We start from the raw sequence: 25,931 nt of genomic DNA, 5'->3' as shown, positions 1-25,931 counted from the left end.
TTAGAGTGCACTCAATTTGTTACTGAGAGTGCAGTCCATAATTTGGCTGGGACTTGCACTCTGTTTGATGTAACTACACTCAATGGACCACAAACATAGAATTTTGTTCATCTTCTCAGATATTCTACAAATGGACAGAAACAAAACTTAGCTTTGTCATAAAATCCTTCCCATTTGGAGGATTTTACAGTTACAAAATACTTGTCTGACTGATGACCCCATATTGAATGCGCATGTGCTTGTGCACATGTCATCTGCATGTTGTGAGTGTTAACATTGGTCTTCTGAATGGGCAGCTTTGCTCCTGGTGCTGATGACTTTAAGAGTGCTTTGGACTGAAAGACCTTAAATGTTGTCTTCATCCTCATCCTCTGTAAATAATGTATAGCTTAAAGACCTGATACCCCTGCTCCATAAGGTAAATGTCAACCTGTCAGAAGATCATGCACGAGCATTTTGGATATGTATTAGTGAAGACTGCAGGCTTATACTAGCAATCTGTATAAGTGTGCTCCTACTTCATTTACTATGTCCCCAGAAATATACGTGGACATTAATGGCTACCAGAAATGCTGATACTGAAAGAAACTTCTGAACACAGTTAGGAAAATAAAAATTTTAAGAAGAAATAGATGGTGAGAAAAGTTGGACATGAAAAAATTACAGTAGATGCTTTATTTCTGATCAGAATGTTGCAAAATGTACAGGAATCACAATGTATTGTGCAGATTCAGTTCTGTTTCACTCAAGGATCTACAGTTTAGGGCTGTAATGTGAAAAGTGTTGTTATGTTTTCTAGTAATACCAAAGCTTATTATCCAATAGAGCTGCACATGTCAGAATACCATGTACAGTAGGTCTGTATCATTTGTATGCTTCTGTCTGATCTCTTAAAGAAGGAAGTGTACAGTTCAACATATCATACAGTAGGAAAAGAATATTATTTTTATTATAAAAACTATTTTATTTGAACATTAACTGTACAAAAATTAATAGAATTTACAACTTTTTTCTAAGCATATGAACAAATTTTACACCTACACTGACAAATTTACAACTCATTCTAGTTTTATATTACACATTGCTCCAGTGGATGTCCTGGATGTCCAGATATGTAAACAGCTAGATCAAGCTAGCACTGAAAAAGTAAAATGTAATGTAATTGATTTCTTAAACACACACACACAAACACACACACACACACACACACACACACACACACACACACACACGATCCACTGTATTATCACATTCTTATTTTTGCCCATTTTTCCTGAGATTTGCTGGAATATAGCTGGTCAAATGACTGAAATGAAAGATAATTGTTTGTAGTGTAAAAAGACTTAACAATAATTAGAATGATTTTATAACAGTAACAAAAAAATATTTTCAGCCAGTATGTTGGTTTGCAGTGCCTGTTTATTTCACTGAACGTAAGTGCTCAAAAATCTCACAACCATGTTTACAGTTGTATTTGTGAATGTGAAATTTGTGTGCAAGATATTCTTTTTTAAAGTAATGCTGAATTACTGAATGTGTTATTTTGTTCAGTACATCATATGAATATATTCAAATGAAAAACCATCAGACCTTGACCCCTCTATTCTGATACAAGAACACCTCAATGAGCATTTGTCCTGCCACTGATGCATAATCTGTGCACAACAGGTATCCCAAAAATCTGACAGCTGGAGAGAGGAACTTCCACTAAGTTCAAGTTATATGCATGTGTGTGGACACTAAATGTGAAGACTAGAACTGCACACATGAAATTCTATAATTTTGTTTTTGAATTTGCTATGTGATCTAATTATAAACTGACAATTATGTTTTATTATTTTTAGGCCATGCAGTATAACACAGTCCAGAAGTTTACTGATTGTAATTAATTTATGCTTAAACTATTTTAAATGTAGCACTGAATATGACATCAATATCTGCAGCAGAGATCTCACATGTAAACATTTACCCAGCACTGATAAAACTCTTGTGAAGTCCAATTACTTTAGCCACTAAAATTTGTACTCAAAACATATATACTAGAGAGCAGTTGCCATCTCTTTAGTAATGGAGCATCCACAATAGTTATACCTACTCAGCATCATTCAGTTTCTAAATTGGCACATAATTAAACATCATAAAATGTTTGCTGTTGGTTTGACTAAAACATTTAGCAGAAACTGGTACTGACATTGTCTAAAGTGCCTGGTGTGACAGGGCATATCCAATAATACTTACATAAATTCTAACAGTCAATTATGTAATTTAAGACATTAACATCAGGGTAAATTATTAATCTGAGGAACACAACACAGACTGTCAACAAATCATTCATTTTTCTACTGATAAAACAACATTTACAAACATCTTAGAGAGAGACCCACATAATAATTTACAGGGCACTGGCTGTTTAATAATACATATATGTACACTTCAACACACCCACACATGCAGACCTCATTGTGTTATACCGTTGTTTCACTTTCATTCAGTCTGCTCATTCTTGCATCACTTTTGGTGTTTATACTTTGACTGGAACCGATCTGCAATTAAAACAAGCATTGTCAGTTGCTTAATCCTGGAACAGATGTTTACAATTATTACATAAACTCATGTTGTAACAGCCATATGAGAATAACACTACTGATATAATTTTACAACAATGACAAAAAATAATATGTTTTGATTTTTCTGGCTCTTTAGAAATGGATGTGACAGCTCTTATTAAATACAGTTTTTCTCTTTACCATTTGAGTACAACTGTTTTTTATAATAGTTGTCACTGCAACCTATTACGCAAATCAAGTAGCTAACCAGCTCATGATACATGGTATGGATACAAAAGGTTTTGGCAACAGCTTCAGTAGATTTTGACAATTGGTTAAAATGAAATTACAGAAGCTCATAGTCTTCTGGGTGGTGTATTAGTATAATTTAAGAGAAATTGCTCTGTAGGGTGAAAAGGGCCACAATCTGTAATAGAGAATAGAAGATTTTATTGGTAGACAAATGACAGAATTAAAATTAGCCAAAACAGCTTGTAGCTTTATCTCAAAAGAAAAGAAATTGTAAAAGCTAGGTAGAATAACTTACTTACACACACATGCATGTGCACACGCACAAGCACATGCAGAGAGAGAGAGAGAGAGAGAGAGAGAGAGAGAGAGAGACTCAGAAATGAAACTTATTTCTGAAGGACATGTGATGTAGCATTACTGATTAAAATATCAACATTCAGTGTTGGTGTCCCTGAACTCCAAACACCATACGTCCAAGAAGTTACAAGGCTGATGGTATTGTATAAGGACGTCAGTGCACTAACTATGGTGGCAGCTTGAACCAAAAGCTTTCTCAAAGACATAGATTATATAATGGTAAGACAGAGATTTAGGAACCAGGTTTTAAGTTGTAAGACATTTCCAGGGGCAGATGTGGGCTCTGACCACAATCTATTGGTTATGAACTCTAGATTGAAACTGAAGAAACTGCAAAAAGGTAGGAATTTAAGGAGATGGGACCTGGGTAAACTGAAAGAACCAGAGGTTGTACAGTTTCAAGGAGAGCATAAGGGAACAATTGACAGGAATAGGGGAAAGAAATACAGTAGAAGAAGAATGGGTAGCTTTGAGGGATGAAATAGTGAAGGCGGCAAAGGATCAAGTAGGTAAAAAGATGAGGGCTAGTAGAAATCCTTGGGTAACAGAAGAAATATTGAATTTAATTGATGAAAGGAGAAAATACAAAAATGCAGTAAATGAAGCAGGCAAAAAGGAATACAAACATCTCAAAAATGAGATCGACAGGAAGTGCAAAATGGCTAAGGAGGCATGGCTAGAGGACAAATGTAAGGATGTAGAGGCTTATCTCACTAGGGGTAAGATAGACATGGCCTACAAAAAAATTAAAGAGACCTTTGGAGAAAAGAGAACCACTTGCATGAATATCAAAAGCGCAGATGGAAACCCTGTTCCAAGCAAAGAAGGGAAAGCAGAAAGGTGGAAGAAATATATAGAGGGTCTATACAGGGGCGATGTTCTTGAGGACAATATTATGGAAATGGAAGAGGATGTAGATGAAGATGAAATGGGAGATACGATACTGCGTTAAGAGTTTGACAGAGCACTGAAAGACCTAAGTCGAAACAAGGCCTCGGGAGTAGACAACATTCCATTAGAACTACCGAGAGCCTTGGGAGAGACAGTCCTGACAAAACTCTACCATCTGGTGAGCAAGACGTATAAGACAGGCGAAATTCCCTCAGACTTCAAGAAGAACATAATAATTCCAATCCCAAAGAAAGCAGGTGTTGACAGATGTGAAAATTACCGAACTATCAGTTTGATATGTCACAGCTGCAGAATACTAATGCGAATTCTTTACAGACTGGTAGAAGCCGATCTCGGGGAAGATCAGTTTGGATTCCGTAGAAATGTTGGAACACATGAGGCGATGCTGACCCTACGACTTATCTTAGAAGGTAGATTCAGGAAGGGTAAACCTACATTTCTAGCATTTGTAGACTTAGAGAAAGCTTTTGACAATGTTGACTGGAATACGCTCTTTCAAATTCTGAAGGTGGCAGGGGTAAAATACAGGGAGCGAAAGGCTATTTACAATTTGTACAGAAACTGGATGGCAGTTATAAGAGTCAAGGGACATGAAAGGGAAGCAGTGGTTGGGAAGGGAGTGAGACAGGGTTGTAGCCTCTCCCCGATGCTATTCAATCTGTATATTGAGCAAGCAGTAAAGGAAACAAAAGAAAAGTTCAGTGAAGTTCGCCGATGACATCGTAATTCTGTCAGAGACGGCAAAGGACTTGGAAGAGCAGTTGAACGGAATGGACAGTGTCTTTAAAGGAGGGTATAAGATGAACATCAACAAAAGCAAAATTAGGATAATGGAATGTAGTTGAATTAAGTCAGGTGATGCTGAGGGAATTATATTAGGAAATGAGACACTTACAGTAGTAAAGGAGTTTTGTTATTTGGGGAGCAAAATAACTGATGATTGTTGAAGTAGAGAGGATATAAAATGTAGACTGGCAATGGCAAAGAAAGCTTTTTTGAAGAAGAGAAATTTGTTAACATCGAGTATTGATTTAAGTGTCAGGAAGTCGTTTCTGAAAGTATTTGTATGGAGTGTGGCCATGTATGGAAGTGAAACATGGACGATAAATAGTTTAGACAAGAAGAGAATAGAAGCTTTTGAAATGTGGTGCTACAGAAGAATGCTGAAGATCAGATGGGTAGATCACATAACTAATGAGGAGGTACTGAATAGAACTGGGGAGAAGAGGAGTTTGTGGCACAACTTGACTAGAAGAAAGGATCGGTTGGTAGGACATGTTCTGAGGCATCAAGGGGTCACCAATTTAGTACTAGAGGGCAGTGTGGAGGGTAAAAATAGTAGAGGGAGACCAAGAGATGAATACACTAAGCAGATTCAGAAGGATGTAAGCTGCAGTAGGTACTGGGAGATGAAGAAGCTTGCACAGGATAGAGTAGCATGGAGAGCTGCATCAAACCAGTCTCAGGACTGAAGACCACAACAACAACAACAACAACAACAACAACAACATGGGCATTCAATCAGTAAGTTGTGAATAGCCAGTGCAAAGTAGTGGACGTGTGACTGTGGTGTGTTGATCTTGTTGTGACACAAATTGCAGTATGTCTACATCAAGTGTCCAAGACATTCTCCAAAATGTTTTGAAGAATACAAAGGTATGTGCAAAGTTTGCCCTGCACACCTTTAATTTCTAATAAAAATGATGTGTGGATGCCTGCAGTGACTTGACAGAAATTTAAAGCACGAACAATTCTTTTTTGTAAATATCATCATGGATGATGACACTCGGTGTTACCTGTACAAACCTACCACAAAAAGACAAAGTCATTGAATGCTCAGTGCTTTAATGACATAACCAACATTCAAGGCAATGTGACGTGCAATTAGAATGACATTCCAAAGGAGGACTTTTCTGATAGTTTTGCATGGCTGAATGAATATTCTGTGCATTGTTCTCAAGTGGGAGGAGACTATGCAGAGCACCTGAAGTACTAAAACCACCATCTTAATGTTTCTCTATTTTTTTATTAACATAGTCTAATTTTTTTGAATTTTTGGGGTATATACCACTATTTTCGAAAATCTCATTATTACACATTGTGCTGTTGTCTTAAGTTACCTAAAACTCATATCTAGAGCTGTTACAGCTACCACTATCCATGACTTTTTTGGGTTCATTATGTTAATTGCTAAAGTATGAAAAGCTTGATTCAAGCTACTTTATTAGCTGTTTTCTGCAAATTAGTTTTTTTTCCCAAAATGTTCATTTGGGTAAATTACTGGATTAATCAGTTAACCTGTAAATGGAACGGACTTTATTTCAGAACTGCTGAGAAACTTTTAATTACTATGCTGAAAGCTATTAAAATTACAAAACTGGGAATGATAGCAAATAGTGAAACACACATTATTTATTGTGCGTATATTGTATAGTAGGAAGAGTACACAACGAAGTTTGTAGGTAACTTGGAGGGTATACAGAGGGAACAATTTAAAACTCTTCTGGCAGTAACAATGGCTTCATCCTGGCTGGCCATCGAGTTGAACTGAGCTTGGATGTCAGAAACAAGTGGAACATTCCATACTGCTTCAAATCCACACCAGAGTTTATCAACAGCAGTGGCTGGTGAGAGGTGGTATGCCAAACTCACAGCAACTCGTGACCATATGTTTTCAGGGTGTGAGAGATCTGGAGATCTCCCTGGCCCTGGCAACAGTCAGACACCTTCGGTACTGAGGTAAGTCAGAAAAACATGGGCAACATGTAGTCTTGCATTATCTTGTTGAAAGATATCACAGAGACCTTGAACAGCAGGCACACTCACTAGCTTTAACATGTCAAAAACGATGGCTGCTGTCCAAATTACTGGCTATGTGAACCTGAGGTGATTGTTTTTTGTTTCTAATGACACCCCATACCATCATGCCAGATACTGGTCCCAAATGAAGATGATGAACCCTTTCTGGTATTGTTCATTTTCCTCTGGGCCTCCATACATGTATTCATCCACTGTGCCGTTGTATGCAAAACTGAGGAACATAAAAAACTCCTATATCCAGAGTTTTCCTTGGACGCACTACTGTTGGCACACCTCTCTCTGCTAGCATATAGAGGGAAGCTGCAGTAATGATTGCCATGCTGACAGTCTGTGGTGCTCCAGATGTTGCCATGTGGATTCTTGTCTTGTTGCAAACAAGCTCATTCTTTAAAAATTGATGTATTGCCAACTGCAATTATTTGACCTTTGTAATGTTTTTATAATAATTTAATATGCCATAAACAACTGCTTATATAAATGAAAAACATTAACATTATTGATTTTGGCAAATATTTGCCATCTTCAGATGTGCTTATTCCACAAAAAGCTTTATACAGGTAAACACACATACTTTGGCACTTTGAAGACTATAAGGTCATTTAACATTTCAATGGATGTACATCATACTATCACATGATAAAAGGCTGAAATCAGTATATCGTCTTGCATTGTCATGTAGGGATATGGATGAGAGGGTGAGAAGGGGAGGGAGGAAACATAGGCAAAGTGGGAGGATAACAGTATATTCTGCCTGTAATTACATTTTCTGTGAACAGTCAAGTAAAACTGGTAATTTATATAAAAAAGACCATTAGCAAGAATGCAAATTGAAGTTAAAATAATAAAAAAATAAGTAAGATCCCATTTCCAGTTTTACTTGACTGGCCACAGAAAACTTAAGTATATGCAGAGTACATTGTTATCCTCCCACTTTACCTACATTTCCCCACTTCTCTTCCTACACCTTCTCATACCTATATGATAACAGAGGATGCTGTTCTAATTTCAGTCTTTTATCATGTGATGATATGATGTACATTCATTGAAATATTAAATGACTTTATAATGTTCAAAGTGCCTAAGTATATAGGTTTATCTTTACATAAATGTTTGTAGATTAAGGACATCTGAGGATGGCACACATTTGCTGGATCTGGTATTGTGAATATTTTTATATACCTAAGCAATTGTTGATATAACCCATTTCTTTAACTGAGATAAATGACAGGGTGTATGATCCTGCAAGGCTGAGAGTACAATATGGCTGTCTTCTTGGATGTTAGTTGTGTGAGGTCACTGAGATCCTGTAAGCTCTCTTGAAGTTATCTACTCCACATTTGCATGACAGTGTGTGGTGGAGGGTACTTCTGGTACCACTTCCTTTACCCCCCATCACTGAATGCAAAATCCAGGACACCACAGAAAACATGTGCATACAGCTCAAATACAGCACTGAAAAGACTAACTGAGAAGGGAAGAACTAAGAAGGGGGTTTCAGTGTCCATTAAGTCCATCACAGGGTTATAAAGTAGACCTCAAAACACAAGAACTGAAAGTGACTGTACATGGAGCAATAAAGATATCTATTACTAGTGATTAGTGATACGTGGCTGGCGACCACGGGGCCCCGAGCTGAGTCCTGGCATTGCTTCCACTTACTTATGCCAGGCTCCTCACTCTTATCTTTCCTATCTGGCCACCCTCGGCCAGCTCTTGTTCTTTTCCGACCCTGACGCTATTAGGTTTCGAGGGCTAGGGGTCTTTCATTTTCCAACCTATAATTCTCATGCAGCGTCTGACCCGGAGTGGGCGGCTGCAAAAGGCGTCTGTATCCCATGTTAGGGGCGGCCTCCAGAACTGCGGAAGGCAACGGAATACCATCGCAGATTATCTTCCCTGCATAATGCAGTCTCCATTTTATGCACAAAAAATGGCTTCCTCTCATGTTAAATCAGTGTCCGGAGGTAAAATAGTCCCCCATTCGGATCTCCGGGGGGGACAACTTGAAAGGAGGCAAAAAATCAAAACGAGAATTGGTACCTGGAATGTCAGAACTCTGCTACAAGCAGGAAAACTAGAAAACCTTAAAAGAGAGATGGAAAAGAATCATATGGACCTCGTAGGAGTTGCTGAGGTAAGATGGAATGGACATGGAGAGTTGCAGTCAGATGAATATGTATTCTACTACTCAGGAGGCGAAGTAAAAGGAATTAATGGAGTAGGAATGATTATGACAAAGGAATTGGCTAAATGTGTGGAATATGTAGACTATGCAAATGACCGGGTTATTGGTGTAAGGCTGAAAGGAGCACAAAAAGATTTACTGATTGTCCAGCTGTATATGCCAACTTCAGAACATGATGACCAAATTGTAGAGGAAACGTACTATGTAATAGAGAGAATAATGGACAAAAATAAAAAATGCTGCAAAATATTAATGGGAGACTGGAACGCCATTGTGGGAGAAGGTAAAGAGGGAAACATAGTAGGCAGTCATGGTCTTGGAAAGAGAAATGACAGAGGTGAATGGTTAATTGACTTCTGCAGGGAAAGGCAGCTGATAGTGGCAAACACATGGTTCAAGAACCATAAGAGTAGGCTCTACACTTGGAAATCACCAGGGGATAAATATAGAAACCAAATCGATTTTATACTGGTAGAAGAAAGATACAGGAATGGAATCAAGAAGGTGCACACATTACCAGGTGCAGATATTAATAGTGACCACAACTTACTTATGGCAGAAATAGAAATAAGAATGAAAAAACTGAAAAAGGCGACAATGGTGAAGAAATGGGATCTAGAGAAGATAAGGTCCAACAAAGAACAAATTACAGAAATGCTGTCTCGGGACTTTCTAAACACATTACGAGACAAAGAAGCACCTGATAATGCCAACGAGTACTGGAATACGCTGAAAGAAGGAATCATTAAAGCAGGACAGCAAAATATAGGATATGTAAAAGGGAAAAGGTAAAAAAAACCATGGGTCACACAAGAAATGATTTCCAAGATGGAGGAGAGAAGAAAATTGAAAAACAAGAACACTGAAGATGCAAGAAAGATACACCGAAGGTTAAATAACGAACTGCGAAGAGAAACAGAGCAGGCTAGGAAAAAATGGCTAAAAGAGGAATGTGATGAAATTGAAGAACTGGACAGGAAGGGAAGATACGACTTACTATACAACAGAGTAAAGACTATGACATGGGAACAAAACAGAGCAGGAAGTGCTACTACGGAAATTTTGAGTAAAGACGAAGAGGTAGTGTATAAAGATCGTGACGAAGTCCTCCAGAGATGGGAAGAATATATAAAAGAGCTATATGACACAAATAGCAAACCAGAAACCCTGGAACTTGAATCACACAACAGTGTAAGTGATGAAGAGAAAGGACCGACCATCATAATGGAAGAAGTAAAGTCTGCCATTGCTGCAATGAAAAATGGCAAAGCAGTAGGTACAGATACAATACCGGGAGAAATACTAAAATGCTTGAACCACAATGGAATAAGAGAAATATTGAGGTTATGTAATAAAATATATGACAGTGGTGAATGGCCTGAGGACTTTTTGACAACAGTAATGATTCCATTACCGAAAAAACAAGGAACCAAGAAATGCAGCGAGCACAGGACAATCAGCCTCATTTCACATGCAGCCAAAGTGATGTTAAGAATAATTAATAAAAGACTTGAAAAAGTAATAGAGGAGAATCTCGGCGAGGAGCAGTTTGGCTTTAGACGGAATACGGGCACCAGAGATGCAATAGGACTCCTACGAATCTTGGGAGAAAGGTTTATTGAAAAAGGAAGAGACCTATATATGTGCTTCATTGATTTAGAAAAGGCATTTGACAATGTGGTTTGGGACAAGCTGGCGACTATTATGAGGGAAAAGAGAGTGGACTGGAAAACCAGAAGACTTATAATCTCATTGTACCTTAATCAAAAAGTTTCAGTTAAAGTGAGAGGAGAAAGTACAAACTGGATCAGACTAGGGAAAGGAGTAAGACAAGGATGCTGTTTATCACCTACTCTTTTCAACCTGTACTTGGAAAATATGATTGACCAATGCTCATTAGATGACAAAGGAGTAGAAATTGGAGGAAGAAGAGTAGGGTGCTTGAGATTTGCTGATGACATGGTCCTTCTAGCCACAGGGGAAAAAGAATTACAGGAGTTGGTGGACACCATTGCAACTAACGGAAAAAAATATGGAATGAAAATTAACAAAAATAAAACAAAAGTATTGGCAATAGGAGGAAATAAGGAAATAAAAATTGTGCTGAATGGAGAAACACTAGAACAGGATAGACACCGACTGGAAGTGCACCACAGAAATTAAAACAAGGATAGCAATGGCAAAAGAGGCGTTTTATAAAAAAGGAGAATCTTCTGCAGCGGTATGGACAGAGAACTCAGAAAGAGACTCATAAAATGTCTTGTATGGAGTGTTCATCTATATGGCGCTGAAACATGGACTATGAGGAAAAAAGACAGAGAAAGGCTGGAGGCTTTTGAGATCTGGACATTGCGGAAGATGGGAAGAATAAGTTGGATGGACAGAGTAAAAAATGAAGAGGTACTGAGAAGAGTGGGAGAGAAAAGGCAGTTACTAGATGTAATAAAGAGAAGAAAAAGAAATTGGATTGGGCATATATTAAGAAAGAATGACGGACTGATAAAAACAGTTTTAGAAGGTTATGTAGAAGGGAAAAGGAAGCGAGGAAGGAAGAGATTCCAGATACTGGATGACATGATGGACGGTACAACATACAGCAGCCTTAAGAAGGAAGCAATGGATCGCAGAAAATGAAGAGGCAAAGGACCTGCTAATATAGCAGATAACTGATGATGATGATGATGATTACTAGAGGTCCTTCTAGAGGAGTATCTTTCATCTGAACTGAGGGGCTATTGTTTACCTAATTTCTTCTTGAGCAAAGAAGTAAACAAACTTATTGTTTCTATAGTCTTTGCATAATGCTGTTCATAAGCAACACAGATCTTCTGCCTCATCTTCTTCTTCATGATCAGAAAGCAGTGTTTCCATTATCAGGGTGGCTGACTATCCTCAACATTTTGTTCCCATCCCTTCATTTCTTCCAAGCATGGAGAAGGCATATTTTCTTGAACATTATTGTATGTGGTATTGCCAATGGATTGGTTTCTAGGTTAGCCTCCACAAATTGTTTCCTTCTAACCGTTTTTTTTTTCATAACTCTTCTTTAAAAAGTTGTCTAACATGCCTGTATCTGTGCAGCCTTCAGATTCATTCTTCTTGGGTCTTTCTGGCTCTTCCTGTTTCACATCTTAATTAACAGCACCTTGGTCCAGCTGAGTGACACATTACCTGACTGGTTGTGGCCCACGTGCTACATATCTGTGCAAAATCTAAAGACACATGAATGACAGTTGCATCTGCAGCAGTGTGGGAACCCCAGAGCACATGTTATGGGACAGTGCACTTTACAAAGATGCAGTGTGTAATCATTGTCAGGCATTACGAATACTGAACCCTAAAGCAGCACTGAGGAATGAGTCAACCTGGTGAATCTTGGATGCTACTGCAGCTGCAGTATCCAGGAAGGCCAAGGACAACTTCATGAGGCATTCAACCACATGTCAGTATGCTGCTGTTCTGGCTAGACAGTATGCTCTACAGATGGAGAGGAGACAACTAAGGAAAGTGACTACTGAATGAAATGCTTTTTCACGACTTTACATCATACTGGTGCAAGTGTTCATGGAAGTATGGATTCTAAGATGTGATAGCAAATCAGGGAATCACATGTTACAGTGTAAATGTTGCTGACCAATGTCCAAGTACTCCATCAAATAACAGCTGTTGACCGAGATGATATGAGGGCAGCTACAGCACCAAAAAACAACCATCTACAATTTAGATACACCCTAATAAATGCGCATAGAGAGAAGAGAGAATCTGCAGTACTAACAGCAGTATAAGACTGGTTAAGGGATTTTTAGTTGTTTTTTGGTTGTAGAAAGTAGTTTTAGTACTAATAGTTTTGTAATATTAGCATTTTCTTTTCTTTTTTTGTAATGTTTATATAAATGCCAGGTAGAAATAATTAATTAATGTAAACATTTATTACTACCCACAAAGCATGTGAGTTGTATGTCCCATGCTAGCTTCCAAGACAATAAGCTGCAATTGTGAAGAATAAATAAAACATTGGTAAATCCAGAATGGAATGTAACAACATTATGAAAAGGAAAGTTGCTACTCACTGTATAGCAGAGATGCTGAGTCACAGATAGGCACAAAAAAAAAAATATTGTGTGTGTGTGTGTGTGTGTGTGTGTGTCTCACCTATTTTTGATGGAGGACATACTGGCCGAAAGCTAATTTGTGACAGTCTTTTTGTTGTGCCTATCTGTGACTCAGCATCTCTGCTATATGGTGAGTAGCAACTTTCTTTTGCATAATATTGTTAAATAAATAAATACCTTTTCCTCCTTCCCTGTTACACTTGGGAATTGTTTGTGGGAAGAATGACTGTTGATAAACTTTCATGTGAGTTATAAATCCTCTGATTTTCTCAGTGTCATCATTCCATAAAAGACAAATGGGAGAAAGTAATGTGTTTCCCAACTCTTCCTGGATTCATAATTTCAACGGGAAACCTTTCCACGATGCAGAACATCTCTCTTTTAACTTCTGTCACTGGAATTTGTTCGGCATCTCCATGATGCTCTCACATGGACTATATGATCACGGAATGGAATGTGCCACTCTTTGTTGGATTGTCTCTCACTTTTCTGTTAATTCATCTTGGAGAGGGTCCCAGACTGATGAACGATACACTAGAATCACTCGTACAACTGCTTTGTACGGCACATCTTTTGCATATGAATTAAGATTCTCACAATGAATATCAGACTGGTATCTGCTTTTCTTTTTATTTGTTTCACTTGGTTATTCCACTTTAGATTACTTTGGATGGTTACTCGTAGGTATTTTATGGTAGTTAATGTTTCCAATGATTTGTCACAAGTAGTATCATCTAAAATTAGTGGACCCCTTCACCTATTTATGCATGATATATGACATTTATTTATCTTTAGGACCAAGTGCCAGTCACCCTACCAATCTTCTGGTGCAGCAGTCTACCGAAGACAATTGCATTGTCTGTGAATTGCCTCACAGAGTCTCCAATGTTGTCCATTGGTTCATTAATATAAATCATAAACACTTATGGCCCTATAATACTCCCTTGATTTACTTCTGAAATTATGTTTACATTTGTCTATTCTGTTCCGTTTAGAATAACATGTCAAGTTATGTCTGATAGGAAGTCTTAACTCCAAGCACACATCTGATTTTGTAGTGGGTAAGCTCCAATTTTATTCACTAAACGACAGTGCCAAACTGTATCAAAAACCTTCTGGAAGTCAAGAAACATGGATTAGAGCTGGGCACCTTGTCTGTTGCAGTCTGCATCTTGTAGACAAACAGAGCAAGCTGAGTTTTGTAAGATCTCTGTCTGCAGAATCCATATTGATTCTAATAGAGGAGATTATTGTTTTTCAGAAATGTCACTATGCACGAGTATAAAACATGTTCTGTAATTGTACACCAGACTGACATCAGCAACATATGCTTATATGACGTGTCTGTCCAATGACCTCTCTTGAAACTGGAGATGACTTACTTTTTTTCATGTAACTATGCATCCTTCATTTCTCCAGTGACTAATGATAAACTACTGCTTAAAGAGAATGACATACTGCAGTCTAAACAGCCCACAATGTTGACACTTTTGAGTTCCAACATGTGCAGGTAGACATTTTTCCTTCTCACGTGAAGCATAGTATGATCCTCTCACAATCAACTTACAAACATGATATAATAATAATAATAATAATAATAATAATAATAATAATAATAATAAAGATTTTATTGTCTCTATGACATTACAGCAATTGAAAATGTCAAATGAAGATACAATTTATAATACAGTGTGATAAGGTATTGACTACTGAAATATTTTAGCTTATATTACAATAAATGTACTGTGGGTCATCTGTTGGATTACTGCATTTTACAGTTGAAGAATTCATTGATATCATGGAATGGATGGGCAATAAACCATTCATGCAGTCTTTCTTTGAATGTATGTTCAGGAAGATCCTGTATAGCATGTGGCAGCTTAGTAAATAGTTTGTGCCCTGTGAGTTCATAGCTATTTATTGATTTTGATAATCTGTGGTAAGGCATGTATATGTGTTTGATGGTTCTTGTGTTGTAACAATGTACATTTTCTCTACATTTCACATCTTGTAGGTTCTTCTTGGTAAAGATTAAGACATTGTATATGTAGAGGTTTATTACTGTCATAATTTTTTGTTTAGTAAATAAGGGTTTGCAGTGAACCTTATGTGAAGAATTTGTAATTATCCTAATGGCTTTCTTCTGCAACAATCGGATGTCATGTATATGACTACAGTTAACCCACAAGATAATGCCATAGCATATTATACTTTGGAAAAATGCAAAATAAGATGATCTAATGTATGTTTCAGGTACACAATTTCTGAGTTGTCTTAATAAATAAATTACTCTAGATAGCCTACTGCTAATATAGTTTACATGTTGGCCCCAGGATAACTTTTCGTCTTAATAAACTCCCAGGAATTTAACAGAACTAGGGTCATCAGATAGTGGCTTGTCTCTTAGAGTGAAGATTATCCGTTGAGTTTTATTTTCATTTATCAGGAAACCATTTGCTCTGAACCAATATGCTGCGTGTGTGAGTGTATTTTCAGCACAGGTTTTAAGATCATTAAGATCGTTACTGCTATGAAGAAAAGTCGTATCATCTGCATACAATACAGTCAATACAGTGGTGGATCTAATAAACGAGGGGAGGTCATTGATCATTATCAGAAACAGGAAGGGGGCCAGTACAGATCCCTGAGGCATACCTACTTTAACATTTTCTATGTCTGACATTTCCTTACCAACACAAACTACCTGTTTACGGTTGTTGAGATAAGCTTTTAATAGTCTGAGACTGTTTCCTTTGATGCCGTAGAATTCTAGTTTCTCTAGTAGTGGCATGTGCTCAACACAGTTGAAGGCCTTGCTTAGGTCACAGAAAGAGACCTGAGCAAAGCCTTTGTCCTCAAAAACTTTGAGGATGGAACTGACTATGGTGTTGATTGCATCAATGCTCGACAGATTCTTCCTAAACCCGTATTGTGTAGCATTAATTATTCCACGATTCTCAAGGTGAGATGATAATTGCTGGTACATGATGCATTCTATTACCTTGGAGAATGCGGGTACTATTTAAATAGGCCTGTAACTAGATGGAGAGTCTTTATCTACCTTTTTGTACACTGGGACGATCCTAGAGTTTTAACTCATCAGGAAAATATCCCTCAAGTAAGCACTTGTTTATGCAATGGGTTAAAGGGTACAGAATGCAATCACACACTTTTTTTAGCAGATTGCATGATATGCCATATATATCTAAGCTATCAGATGATTTCAGTTGTTTTATGACCCCTTGTACAAATCTAGGCGATACTTCGGAGAAGGTTAGCATGCTTGTATTTAGTGACTGTCTACCCCAATTTTGCGAGAGTAACTCTGATGGACTAATGTCTGGTTTGATAATTGCGTCTCCTATTTCTTTCACTGAATTAATAAAAAACTCATTGAGCGTTTGAGGTGGGATATTAATTTTAGTATCTGTGGCAGCACTTTCCAAGCGGTTTTGCTTTTATTGGTGGAATTATGTATGCTGTTGGCATTGTTGGTTTTTTTGGCTTGCAGGATGGCTTTTTTGTATTCATTCCTGCATTCCACATAGGCTGATTTGGCATAGTCAGACTTCATACTATTGTATATGTTGTACAGTAACAAAACTTCTTTCTTAAGATCTGTCAGCTGTTTAGTGTACCATATATTTTGTCCGTTTTGAGATCTGGATTTGTAGCTGCTGTCCATTATTTTGATTTTCTTTATGGGAATACTGTGCTTAAATAGGGTCAAGAATGCATTAAAAATCTATTAAATATAATTTTGGCTGGCAGGTCATTACTTGATGTGTAATGTCCATCAACACTACAATGGCCAAACCAGTCTCTGTCGGAATTACGAAATGTGTTAATTTTATCCTCAGTTACGTGTCTGGTAATCACAACTGTTGGGACAGGTCTGTTTGCATTGCTCCTATTGAGGGGAATTTTACTTGCATAATTTAGAGATACGGAGTCGTGGTCAAAGAATGGGAACACTACAACTTCACATGTGTTTTCAGTGGTCTTGAAGTTTACAAAGATGTTACCTAAACATGCTTTGTTTCTTGTGGGCCTGTTATTGACATGATGTAAATTGTATTGTCTTAATAAGTTTTCCAGATCTGCAACACTACTCTTATATTTAGTAACATCTTAATCAGCATTCAAATCACCTCCTATTGCAATATCATAGTGTAGCTATTTAATATTACTTAATTCACTCAGTAGCATGTCCATTTTTTCTAAAAATATGTTAATGCTTCCCTTTGGTGATCTGTACATGGATACTACTGTTAGCTTATGACTATTAATGATTATAGCCATAACTTCAAAATGCTGTTCATCACACAAAGAATTTAGGTCTAGTTTGGTTATTGTACAATTGAGTGACTGGTTGGAATAAATTACCACACCACCTCTAATGTGCTCTTTCCTACAGTAGCTATTTACTATACTAAAATTGTCAAATTTGGTAACTGCAAGTTCATTCTCATTAGCCCAGTGTTCACTCAGACAAAAAATATCAAACTGGTTATCAAGACCAAACTCATTTATGATAAGTTCTTAATCTTTCAGTCCTTGAATGTTAAGGTAACATATTTTAAGATCCACACTCTTATTGCTTACACACCGAACACTATGGTGATTGGTTTTCAAACCTTTTACAAGGCTTATCTTTTGGATTTCTGCCTCTTGTTGCCTAAAAAAATTGTTCACTTGGAGTGGTAGCACATCTACTGTTGTATTCGTACTCTTCCCTCCTTGTGATGATATTGTAGATGAGGCTGCTACTACAGGAATTGATGGAACTGCTGTTATGGTGTGTGGAGGCACTGTTGTGGCATCTGGTGACTGAGGAGATAGAGTTGTTGATTCTTCTTCTGCTGCTGTTGAATCTTGCTGATGAAGTGTGATAGGTACTGCTGCTGCTGCTGCTGTTGTAGGCATTGTTGTGGCAACTGGTGACAGTGGAGATTTGGATGTTGCTTCATCTTCTGCTGCTGTTGAGTCCTGTAGATGAAGTGTGGTAGGTACTGCTGCTGCAGCATTTGTTATGTGTGCAGGTACAATTGCTGCTTCCACCTCTACTGCTGCTATAGAAGGTAACCATTTCTTCAGGCTCTGCTTGCGTTAAGCAAGGAACTGGAAGAGCAGCAATTACCTCTTGGTTGTCAGATGCTTTCAGTATCATGCTGATGTTTTGGCACAGAATCTTCTTGCCTCTGTTATTAAGGTGCATGCCATGTCTCGTGTAACAGTCTCTTTGCAAGGGGTCCGTACTTATAAAATATGCATTTTAGTAGGCCCTGCAAATCTTTCAGTACTGTGTGTTTGCTTTTATGATTTCCACGTTCACACATGACCACTCCGAAAGGTCATGCCTATGTGGAATTCCGACTACAAAAACTGATTTCTCGTCTGTTGAATTTAGTACTGCCTTAAGGTTTCGTGTTGCACTGTGGAGATCATTTTTATATACATTATTGGCTCCAGCTATGACAACATTATGATGATCATTTTCAGTTTCTATGTTTCTCATGAGTTCTTGGATGGGTGCACCTGGTTTGACAATACTAGTTGCTTGTATACAATGACTATAACGTAGTATTTTTGCAATTTCACGTCCATGGCTATCAGAGAATATTTTCACTTTGAGTTTGTATTCACGTTTATTGTGGAAGTTTCTGCTCATGTGCTTGTCACTATATAGATTCGGCGTGTTGTTGTCGTCACAGTTTTCTGTGGATTCCACATTTATATCTGAATCTAGTGGATGAAAATGGTTTTTTGTTACCACAGGAATTCTACAGTCACTGGGTTTCACACGACCAACCCTTTTTGGCCTAGTAAACATTTGTTGCCTTGTTGTTTCTGCCTTTAGGCCTATATCCACTTCAGAGCACTCATTTATTGTAGGTAGGACACTGAAACTGCTTTTATTGCCACAGTTCATTCCATTCATTGTATTTATCACCTTTTTGCTTCTTTCTTGCTAGTCCTGTGCTCCCAGTTCCGAGTTTTACTTGCTTTGGCGATCGGGATATTACGCGCCTTTTTCAGTTCGACATTTTCATTTTCTAAATGCACAATGTCCTGCCTTAGTACATCTACAATTAATTGCAGGCTTGATACACGTTCATTTAGCTTCACTATTTCACTGTTATAATTTACATATGTTCCGTTTTTCACCACAAAACTATAACTTTTGTTCATTTTCTCACTATAAACAACTGTACCGGATGCCATGTTGACGAGTGATTTCTGAATGAGAAACCTGGAACATTTCCTTACCTACAGAATGCAGATGGCATTACCCCTACCTATTTTCTGCATTTGTATTGAATGATAATCATTTGCTTATCCAAGCAGTTGGTACAATTCATACTAGTTTGATGTTTGTCATCTTCATGTGTTGCCATTTTAATGGCCAACAATGTGCATACAGCACACTGACTTGTTTCCTTTTTGGGAAGAACACCAGTTTGATATTCCTTATTTGGGTTTGCTACCTGTTCACAACTTGCAGGCGACACATCATCTAGTTTTATTTGCATGTTATTTCAGATTTTGCTAACAAATTGTTTACATTTACTCTCCATTTCTACAGAGTGCTAATACAGCAGTTGTTATTCCACCACAGTACAGTGAGGTGCTTTCAATGGATGGATGGAGACCAAACTACTATGGTCATTGGTCCCTCCATACTGGGTATGCCACAAGCATGAATGATGCCACAATCAAGGAGTGGAGGGGGGGGGGGGGTTAGAATAAAAGAAAACTGGCACAGGACAGCCATAAGAGGTGTTAAGAATAAATTATTAAGAGATTCATAGTAGTGGAAGATAATAGGATAGGAGAGATTTTAGCCAGAAGTGTTTTGAGGCTCACTGTGGCTTTTCATGTGACAGTAGGTACACCCCAACTCAATCAGGCTCCTCCACCACTGCAAGATGGCAACAGAGACTACTACTCACCTATAAGGGGCAGCCAAATGAAAATGAGACAGGAGAAAAGCAAGTAAACAGTTGATTATTTCAAAAGTAATCACCATAACTGTTAATACATTTACCCCACAGTGATACAAGATACTCAATCCCTTCATGGAAAAAGGTCTGTGGTTGCCTACAAAACCATGATTCCATCCAGGCATGCATCTCTATGGCTGCTATGAATATCTTTCTTTGGGGCTCCAAAAATATCGAATTCACATGTGGAGGGATTGGGACGGCATGGAGGATGTGAAGGGCTTTCCAGCGAAGCTTGTGAAGCGTAGTCTAAACATTAGGCATACCTATTGCAGTAAAGTCATGATAAGCTTTTTCTTTGGTTGCAAGGACCCACTGCTATTCATTGACTTTCTGGAACATGGTACCATAATTAACACACAGTGGTACATGGATACTTTCCAATTCCAAATGGCCAGAAATGATGATGATGGGATCATTCAGTTGCAGGATAATCCCGTCTACATATTGGCAGGGTTGTTTTGTCTATGCTCCAGAAGTTTTGCTGATAAGCCCTTACACATCCTCCATACAGTCCCAATCTCAACCCATGCGATTTCCACATTTCTGAAGTCCTGTAGAAAGACATTCATGGCTGTTGATTGGCTTCAAATGAAGAGGTGCACACCTGAGTACAACCATGGTTCCATAGGCAATTGCAACTTTTTTTCATGAAGACATTGAAAACGCACAGTGGGAGAAATTTGTAAAAAGTTAAGGCAATTAATTTTGAAATAATAAAAAGTTTGCTTACTTTTTAGGGTTCTGTATCTCAATTGGTAAAAACAGAACCCTTATAGGATCACTTTTTTGTCTGTCTGTCCATCTGACTGTTAAAAACCCTTTTCCTCAGTACCAGATTGACGTATCAAGCTGAAATTATGCCACATAATAACGTCTACAATACCTTGGCAGTGTAAAAAATTAAAGCTTCTACGTCAATGCAATCAAAAGATACGGCGTTTTTTCCACTAATTTTGATACTTGCAAACTGACCATCTACATAAGTAAGAATGGAAGAACTGTCTATACAAATCATTAAGTTTGTCTGGAACCCTCAATGTGTGTGTGTTCCAAGTGCACTTGGCTAATTTTTTTTCATCTGTCTTTTTTATTTGACTACCCCTTACATCTAAAAGGAGGAGCACTGAAAGACTTTTAAGAAGGTATTAAGACTCAGGGTAATATTAAAAATGAATTTGCGATGTCAGGCGACTAACTAGCTCATTATCTGGGGCACCTGGAGATCCCCTGGGGCTAAACGTGCAGCAGTATACGTTCCTTCAGCCCCATTTAGTAGCCGGCAGGACCTTAACAATGAAGGTTGCAAATAATGTAAAATGTAGCCACCGCTCAGCGATCAGGACATAGGCGTGTTCAAACTGGCTGGCTGCTGCCTACAAGGCAGTATGAGGAGCAATCTACAACTGTGGGACATGCGATCAGCATGTCACCAAACCCTCCACCTGTTACTGCCAATAGATGAATCCTGATGATGCCACTAATTCTTCATTCAAACATAGACCCTTATTTGGCCTCACAAGACTGAGTGGACTCCATTCCAGACTATCTGAACTCAGAAAAAAAAATCTGAGGAGGTACCAGAAATTGAAATTGGGTCCTTCTGCAATGAAGACAGCAAAGCTAACTGTTTGCCTATTGAGGCAATTTCAGATAAATGTTTGCAGTCACTTTGATAGATGAAATTTAAAACTTGATTTTTCCAGGATTTCTGGGAGTGACTCAGCCACCTACAAAAGCTCAACATGTAGCAGCAAAGGTGGAGCACTCCAGTGGGATATGGGCATTGTTGGGAGAGTGCCACAATTACAACAAGGTGGGGCAACTTGTCACAGAATGTACCCATTGGTCAGATTGATGGGACCAAAGTGGAGGTGGCAGAGGATTGTGCACTTTTGGCAAAATGATCAAAGAGGAGACTGCCACGCGGCTGCAAGTTTTTTAAGTTTGTAACTTATTGGTTAGGGGCATGGCATTCCATTCATTGTCCATATATTATGAGTTTGTGACATGTTTTCTGCATGTCAGACACTAGTATCTTTATTTCCAGAGCATCCTTCCCTGTAACCTCTTTGGCAAGCTGATCCACGAGTTCATTCCCCAGGTTCCAAATGTGACTGAAAGATCTGAGAAATGTAAATTATAGATTGCAGCGATCAGTCGTCTTTTTTAAATTTTATTGTGCAGATCTAGATTTCGGCTAGAAGCCAGCCATTCTCAATGCTAAGAATACAAGAAGTACATAGTTAGATGATGTCATAAGAAGTTGCAAGTAATGGCTTAACTCGTATGGTTTGTATATTACATACCACTATTATTTTAGCTCAGTCCATGTAATGCCTGTTGGTCAGGCTTCATCCACAGTTCATTGAATACTACTGTTTGTGGAAGGCAGGCTGTTGGAGAACACATCAGTTGGTTACATGGTGCCATCTATGTGAACTACATACATAAACTTCAAGGGAAGTAAACCACTTCAAATTTATTTCCAACAAGATGGTCTCAGTATGGGAGCTCAATATCGGGAATGCTGGCAGACATCTTTATTAATTATCTAGAAAACAGATTCTTTTCTGAAAATCCTTTGTTAGTGGGCAAAATTGTGTACTACTTTAGGTATATAGATGACACACTGCTGCTAATACAGGGTAACGATGATGTCATCAACACCATAGTAGCCAAATTTAATAAGTTGTGTCAAACAATTAAATTTACTTGTGAGACCAAAATAAATAAATCTATTACTTTTCTAGATCTATCAGTTCGAAATGAAAATGGCAGGCACACATTTGGTATATTTTGTAAAGAGACTTGTACTGATGGCATTGTGGATTTTACTTCAAACTACCCAGTTCAACATAAAAAGGCGTTTTTCAATTTTGCTATCAATCAGTTGTTTAAAATTCTGCTGCCAAGAGATGAACATGGTGAGGAAATGCCAACAATAAGGCACATTTCAAAAGCAAATAACTATCCATGGGACTTTGTAGATGCTACATATAAGAACATAGCTAATAAATACAAAAATAGGATTATGCTTTACAATAATAATATGGCTTTTAAAGAACATACTAAGTTTGTCAGCTTACCTTACTACGAAAAAATGAACACTAAGATTGCAACTATCCTCAGAAAGTACAATATGACAGTGTCTTTTGGTACCAAAAATAACTTGGGATGTATTTTGCTACTCTCTGTAGATGTAAAAAACGTATTTCATGCATCTGGAGTTTATAAAATTGATTGGCTGGACTGTAGGACCTGTTATGTTGGCCAAAGAAGAAGGAGGCTTGAAATCAGGTTTGAGAAACAGGTTGCATTGGGAAGAAAAGATACCATGGAGAAATCGAGTATGGCAGCACATTTGCTTACAAAAAAACATAAGATGCAGACTTTGACATCCAATGTGAGGTTGCTGCATAAGTGCGAGAAGGGCAGGTTTCTCGACCTCCTGGAAAAGCTCAAGATCTTCTGCCATCACAAAAATACCAGCAGCAACCTGATTAATGATCAGGTTGTTATGAAAAATGTGCAGTTTGGGGAATTGTTCAAAGATTTGTTGCTGGGAGGTGGTGTGGGGTTTGACCCAGGGGGAATGAGGTAACACCTGCTGTCTTGCCATTAGCAGCCAATTGCATCATACTATACAAGTATGACGATTATAATTCTGAACCAATGGAATTTCTTGCACGATATGTTAGTTCAGATGCATAAACAGTATTATTAACAGCAATTCAATATATTGGTTGTTTTACATTTACAAGGAAAATCGGTTTTAAGGGATAAAGAGGTCAGTACCTTCTATATCTATAGCGGAATAGCCAAATTACACCAACCATGTATCTGACAGACATTTGGCGCCATCTGTGAACTATTTAGTAAATATAATGAACAATATACTTATTATGTTTTAATAAAGGGAGATATAATATAAAGATAAATATATTTAAGCAATATCAAATAATACGTGTATACAGCATGTGTCTTCTTGTGTTTTATAAATTTTAATAAATAAAAAAAAAATTTAAGAAGTTTCACCCACCTGACGTAATTTAAATGTTTTAACATTAATAAAGGACTCACAAGGAGTGAACATGGAAATTTTATTACTTGGTGGCAAATATGAAATAAGTCAGACGACAATGTAAGAATTTTACTTATGTTTCATTCTATGTAATTCTCATACAAATTTGAAGTGATTTACTTCCCTTGAAGTTTATATACAAAGTTCACGTAGATGGCGCCATGTAACCAACCAATGTGTTCTCCATACAGCCCTCCTTCTGCAAACAGTAGTATTTAATGAACTGTGGATGAAGCCCGACCAACAGGCATTACATGCATTGAGCGAAAATAATAGTGGTATGTAATATACAAACCATATGAGTTAAGCCATTACTTGTAACTTTTTATGACATCATCTAAATATGTACTTTTGTATTCTTAACTTTGAGAATGGCTAGCTTCTAGCTGAAATCTAGATCTGCACAATAAAATTTAAAAAGGACGACTGATCGTTGCAATCTATAATTTACAAATCAACAACAGTCGCTGAGTGCAACAGCTTTCTGAATGGAAGGTAACCTGATCTGAGAAATATTACCATTTTCCCATTGTTGTGGAGGACTACGAGGAGAAGTTGTGTTTGCATTAGCAGTGCAAACCGCGAACAACAGTGTGCTATAGCCTCTACACTGCTCATGATGTCACCGCATATTACAAAAGATGTATGTGATTGGGTGTGGATGTAGTGGTGGGCATGTGTGATTACCACTAACTTTGCCACACAGATGCTGCATCCAATAGGTAGGGAATACTGTTCACTGGTTCTCGTGAATGTAAAGATAAAGCCTGCTTCAATCGTCAACTCTTGATCCATCAGTATAGACGACATCTCAACTGGAGAACTCATCAAGTACCAAGAGGAACAATTAGTGAAGAACTGAGCAGTCTATCATATTCTTTGCATCAAAAGAAGAATCCAGGCCAATTAATGGGTAAGCCATAAGCCAAGTATCATATGCGTGTTTGCAAATGTGACATAATGAGAGAATTGAGAGATGGTATGTAACGTGAAAACTGATAAACTGAGACTGGGACGATGATAGAATTCCTCATTAAGATCGATTTTCTGGAACTCTTGCTTCCTTATTTGGAAACAGAAGGTGTTGATCTGGATGTTTTGGGTGGCTATGGGTGTGTGTGGCCTACTTGAAGAGAAATTGGTGGCACCTGATTCACAATGGAAGAATCTGTGCCTCTACCGGAACACTATCCATAATACTTGTCCAGAAGGCACCAATTGCATGTGATCTGATGGTGCTGCAGATCCATGGACCAGAATTCCATAATCTAAATCTGATAAAATGAGAGCCTCATAGAGTAGCAAAATGGTGGAATGGTCCACACCCCAGATGGCCCTACTAAGATAACATGGGATATTAATTTTTAAGCTGCCATCTATGGGGTACCAAGTTACCTGTTCATCAAATATGAGTCCTAAGAAGCAATGTCTCTTGACCACACTGAACAGCTCATTGTGTAGATAGAGTTCTGAGTGCAAATCAATAGTTCTACCTTCATAAAAGTCCACAATGCAAGTGTTTGTATTGGTAAACTGACAGCCATATATACATGCTCAATGTCCATTTCCTTACAGCACCCTGTAGTTGTTATTCAGCAACCATAATGCTGGAGGAACTCTATGGTAGATGCAGAAGTCATCAATGAATAAGGGTGGTGA

General features: G+C 37.9%; 1 protein-coding gene across 8 annotated transcripts in view; it reads right to left on the bottom strand.

Annotated features, from left to right (window-relative positions):
* Positions 1 to 940: 940 nt before the first annotated feature.
* Positions 941 to 25,931, bottom strand: part of LOC124777617 (sodium bicarbonate cotransporter 3) — a 960,712-nt gene continuing 935,721 nt past the window's right edge. For 7 of the 8 annotated variants that reach the window (XM_047253082.1, XM_047253080.1, XM_047253085.1 and 4 more), the window contains one exon: positions 941 to 2,543. Coding sequence is in view for 6 of the 8 variants with exons in the window: in XM_047253080.1 (XP_047109036.1) it covers positions 2,466 to 2,543 (78 nt within the window). In the remaining 2 variants the exon portion in view is untranslated. The remainder of the gene's footprint in view (positions 2,544 to 25,931) is intronic. The other variant, XR_007015757.1, reaches the window with a different exon arrangement.

The sequence above is a fragment of the Schistocerca piceifrons genome, chromosome 2 (assembly GCF_021461385.2).
Source record: "Schistocerca piceifrons isolate TAMUIC-IGC-003096 chromosome 2, iqSchPice1.1, whole genome shotgun sequence".
Taxonomy (NCBI): domain Eukaryota; kingdom Metazoa; phylum Arthropoda; class Insecta; order Orthoptera; family Acrididae; genus Schistocerca; species Schistocerca piceifrons.
This window is presented reverse-complemented; position numbering and strand designations above follow the sequence as displayed.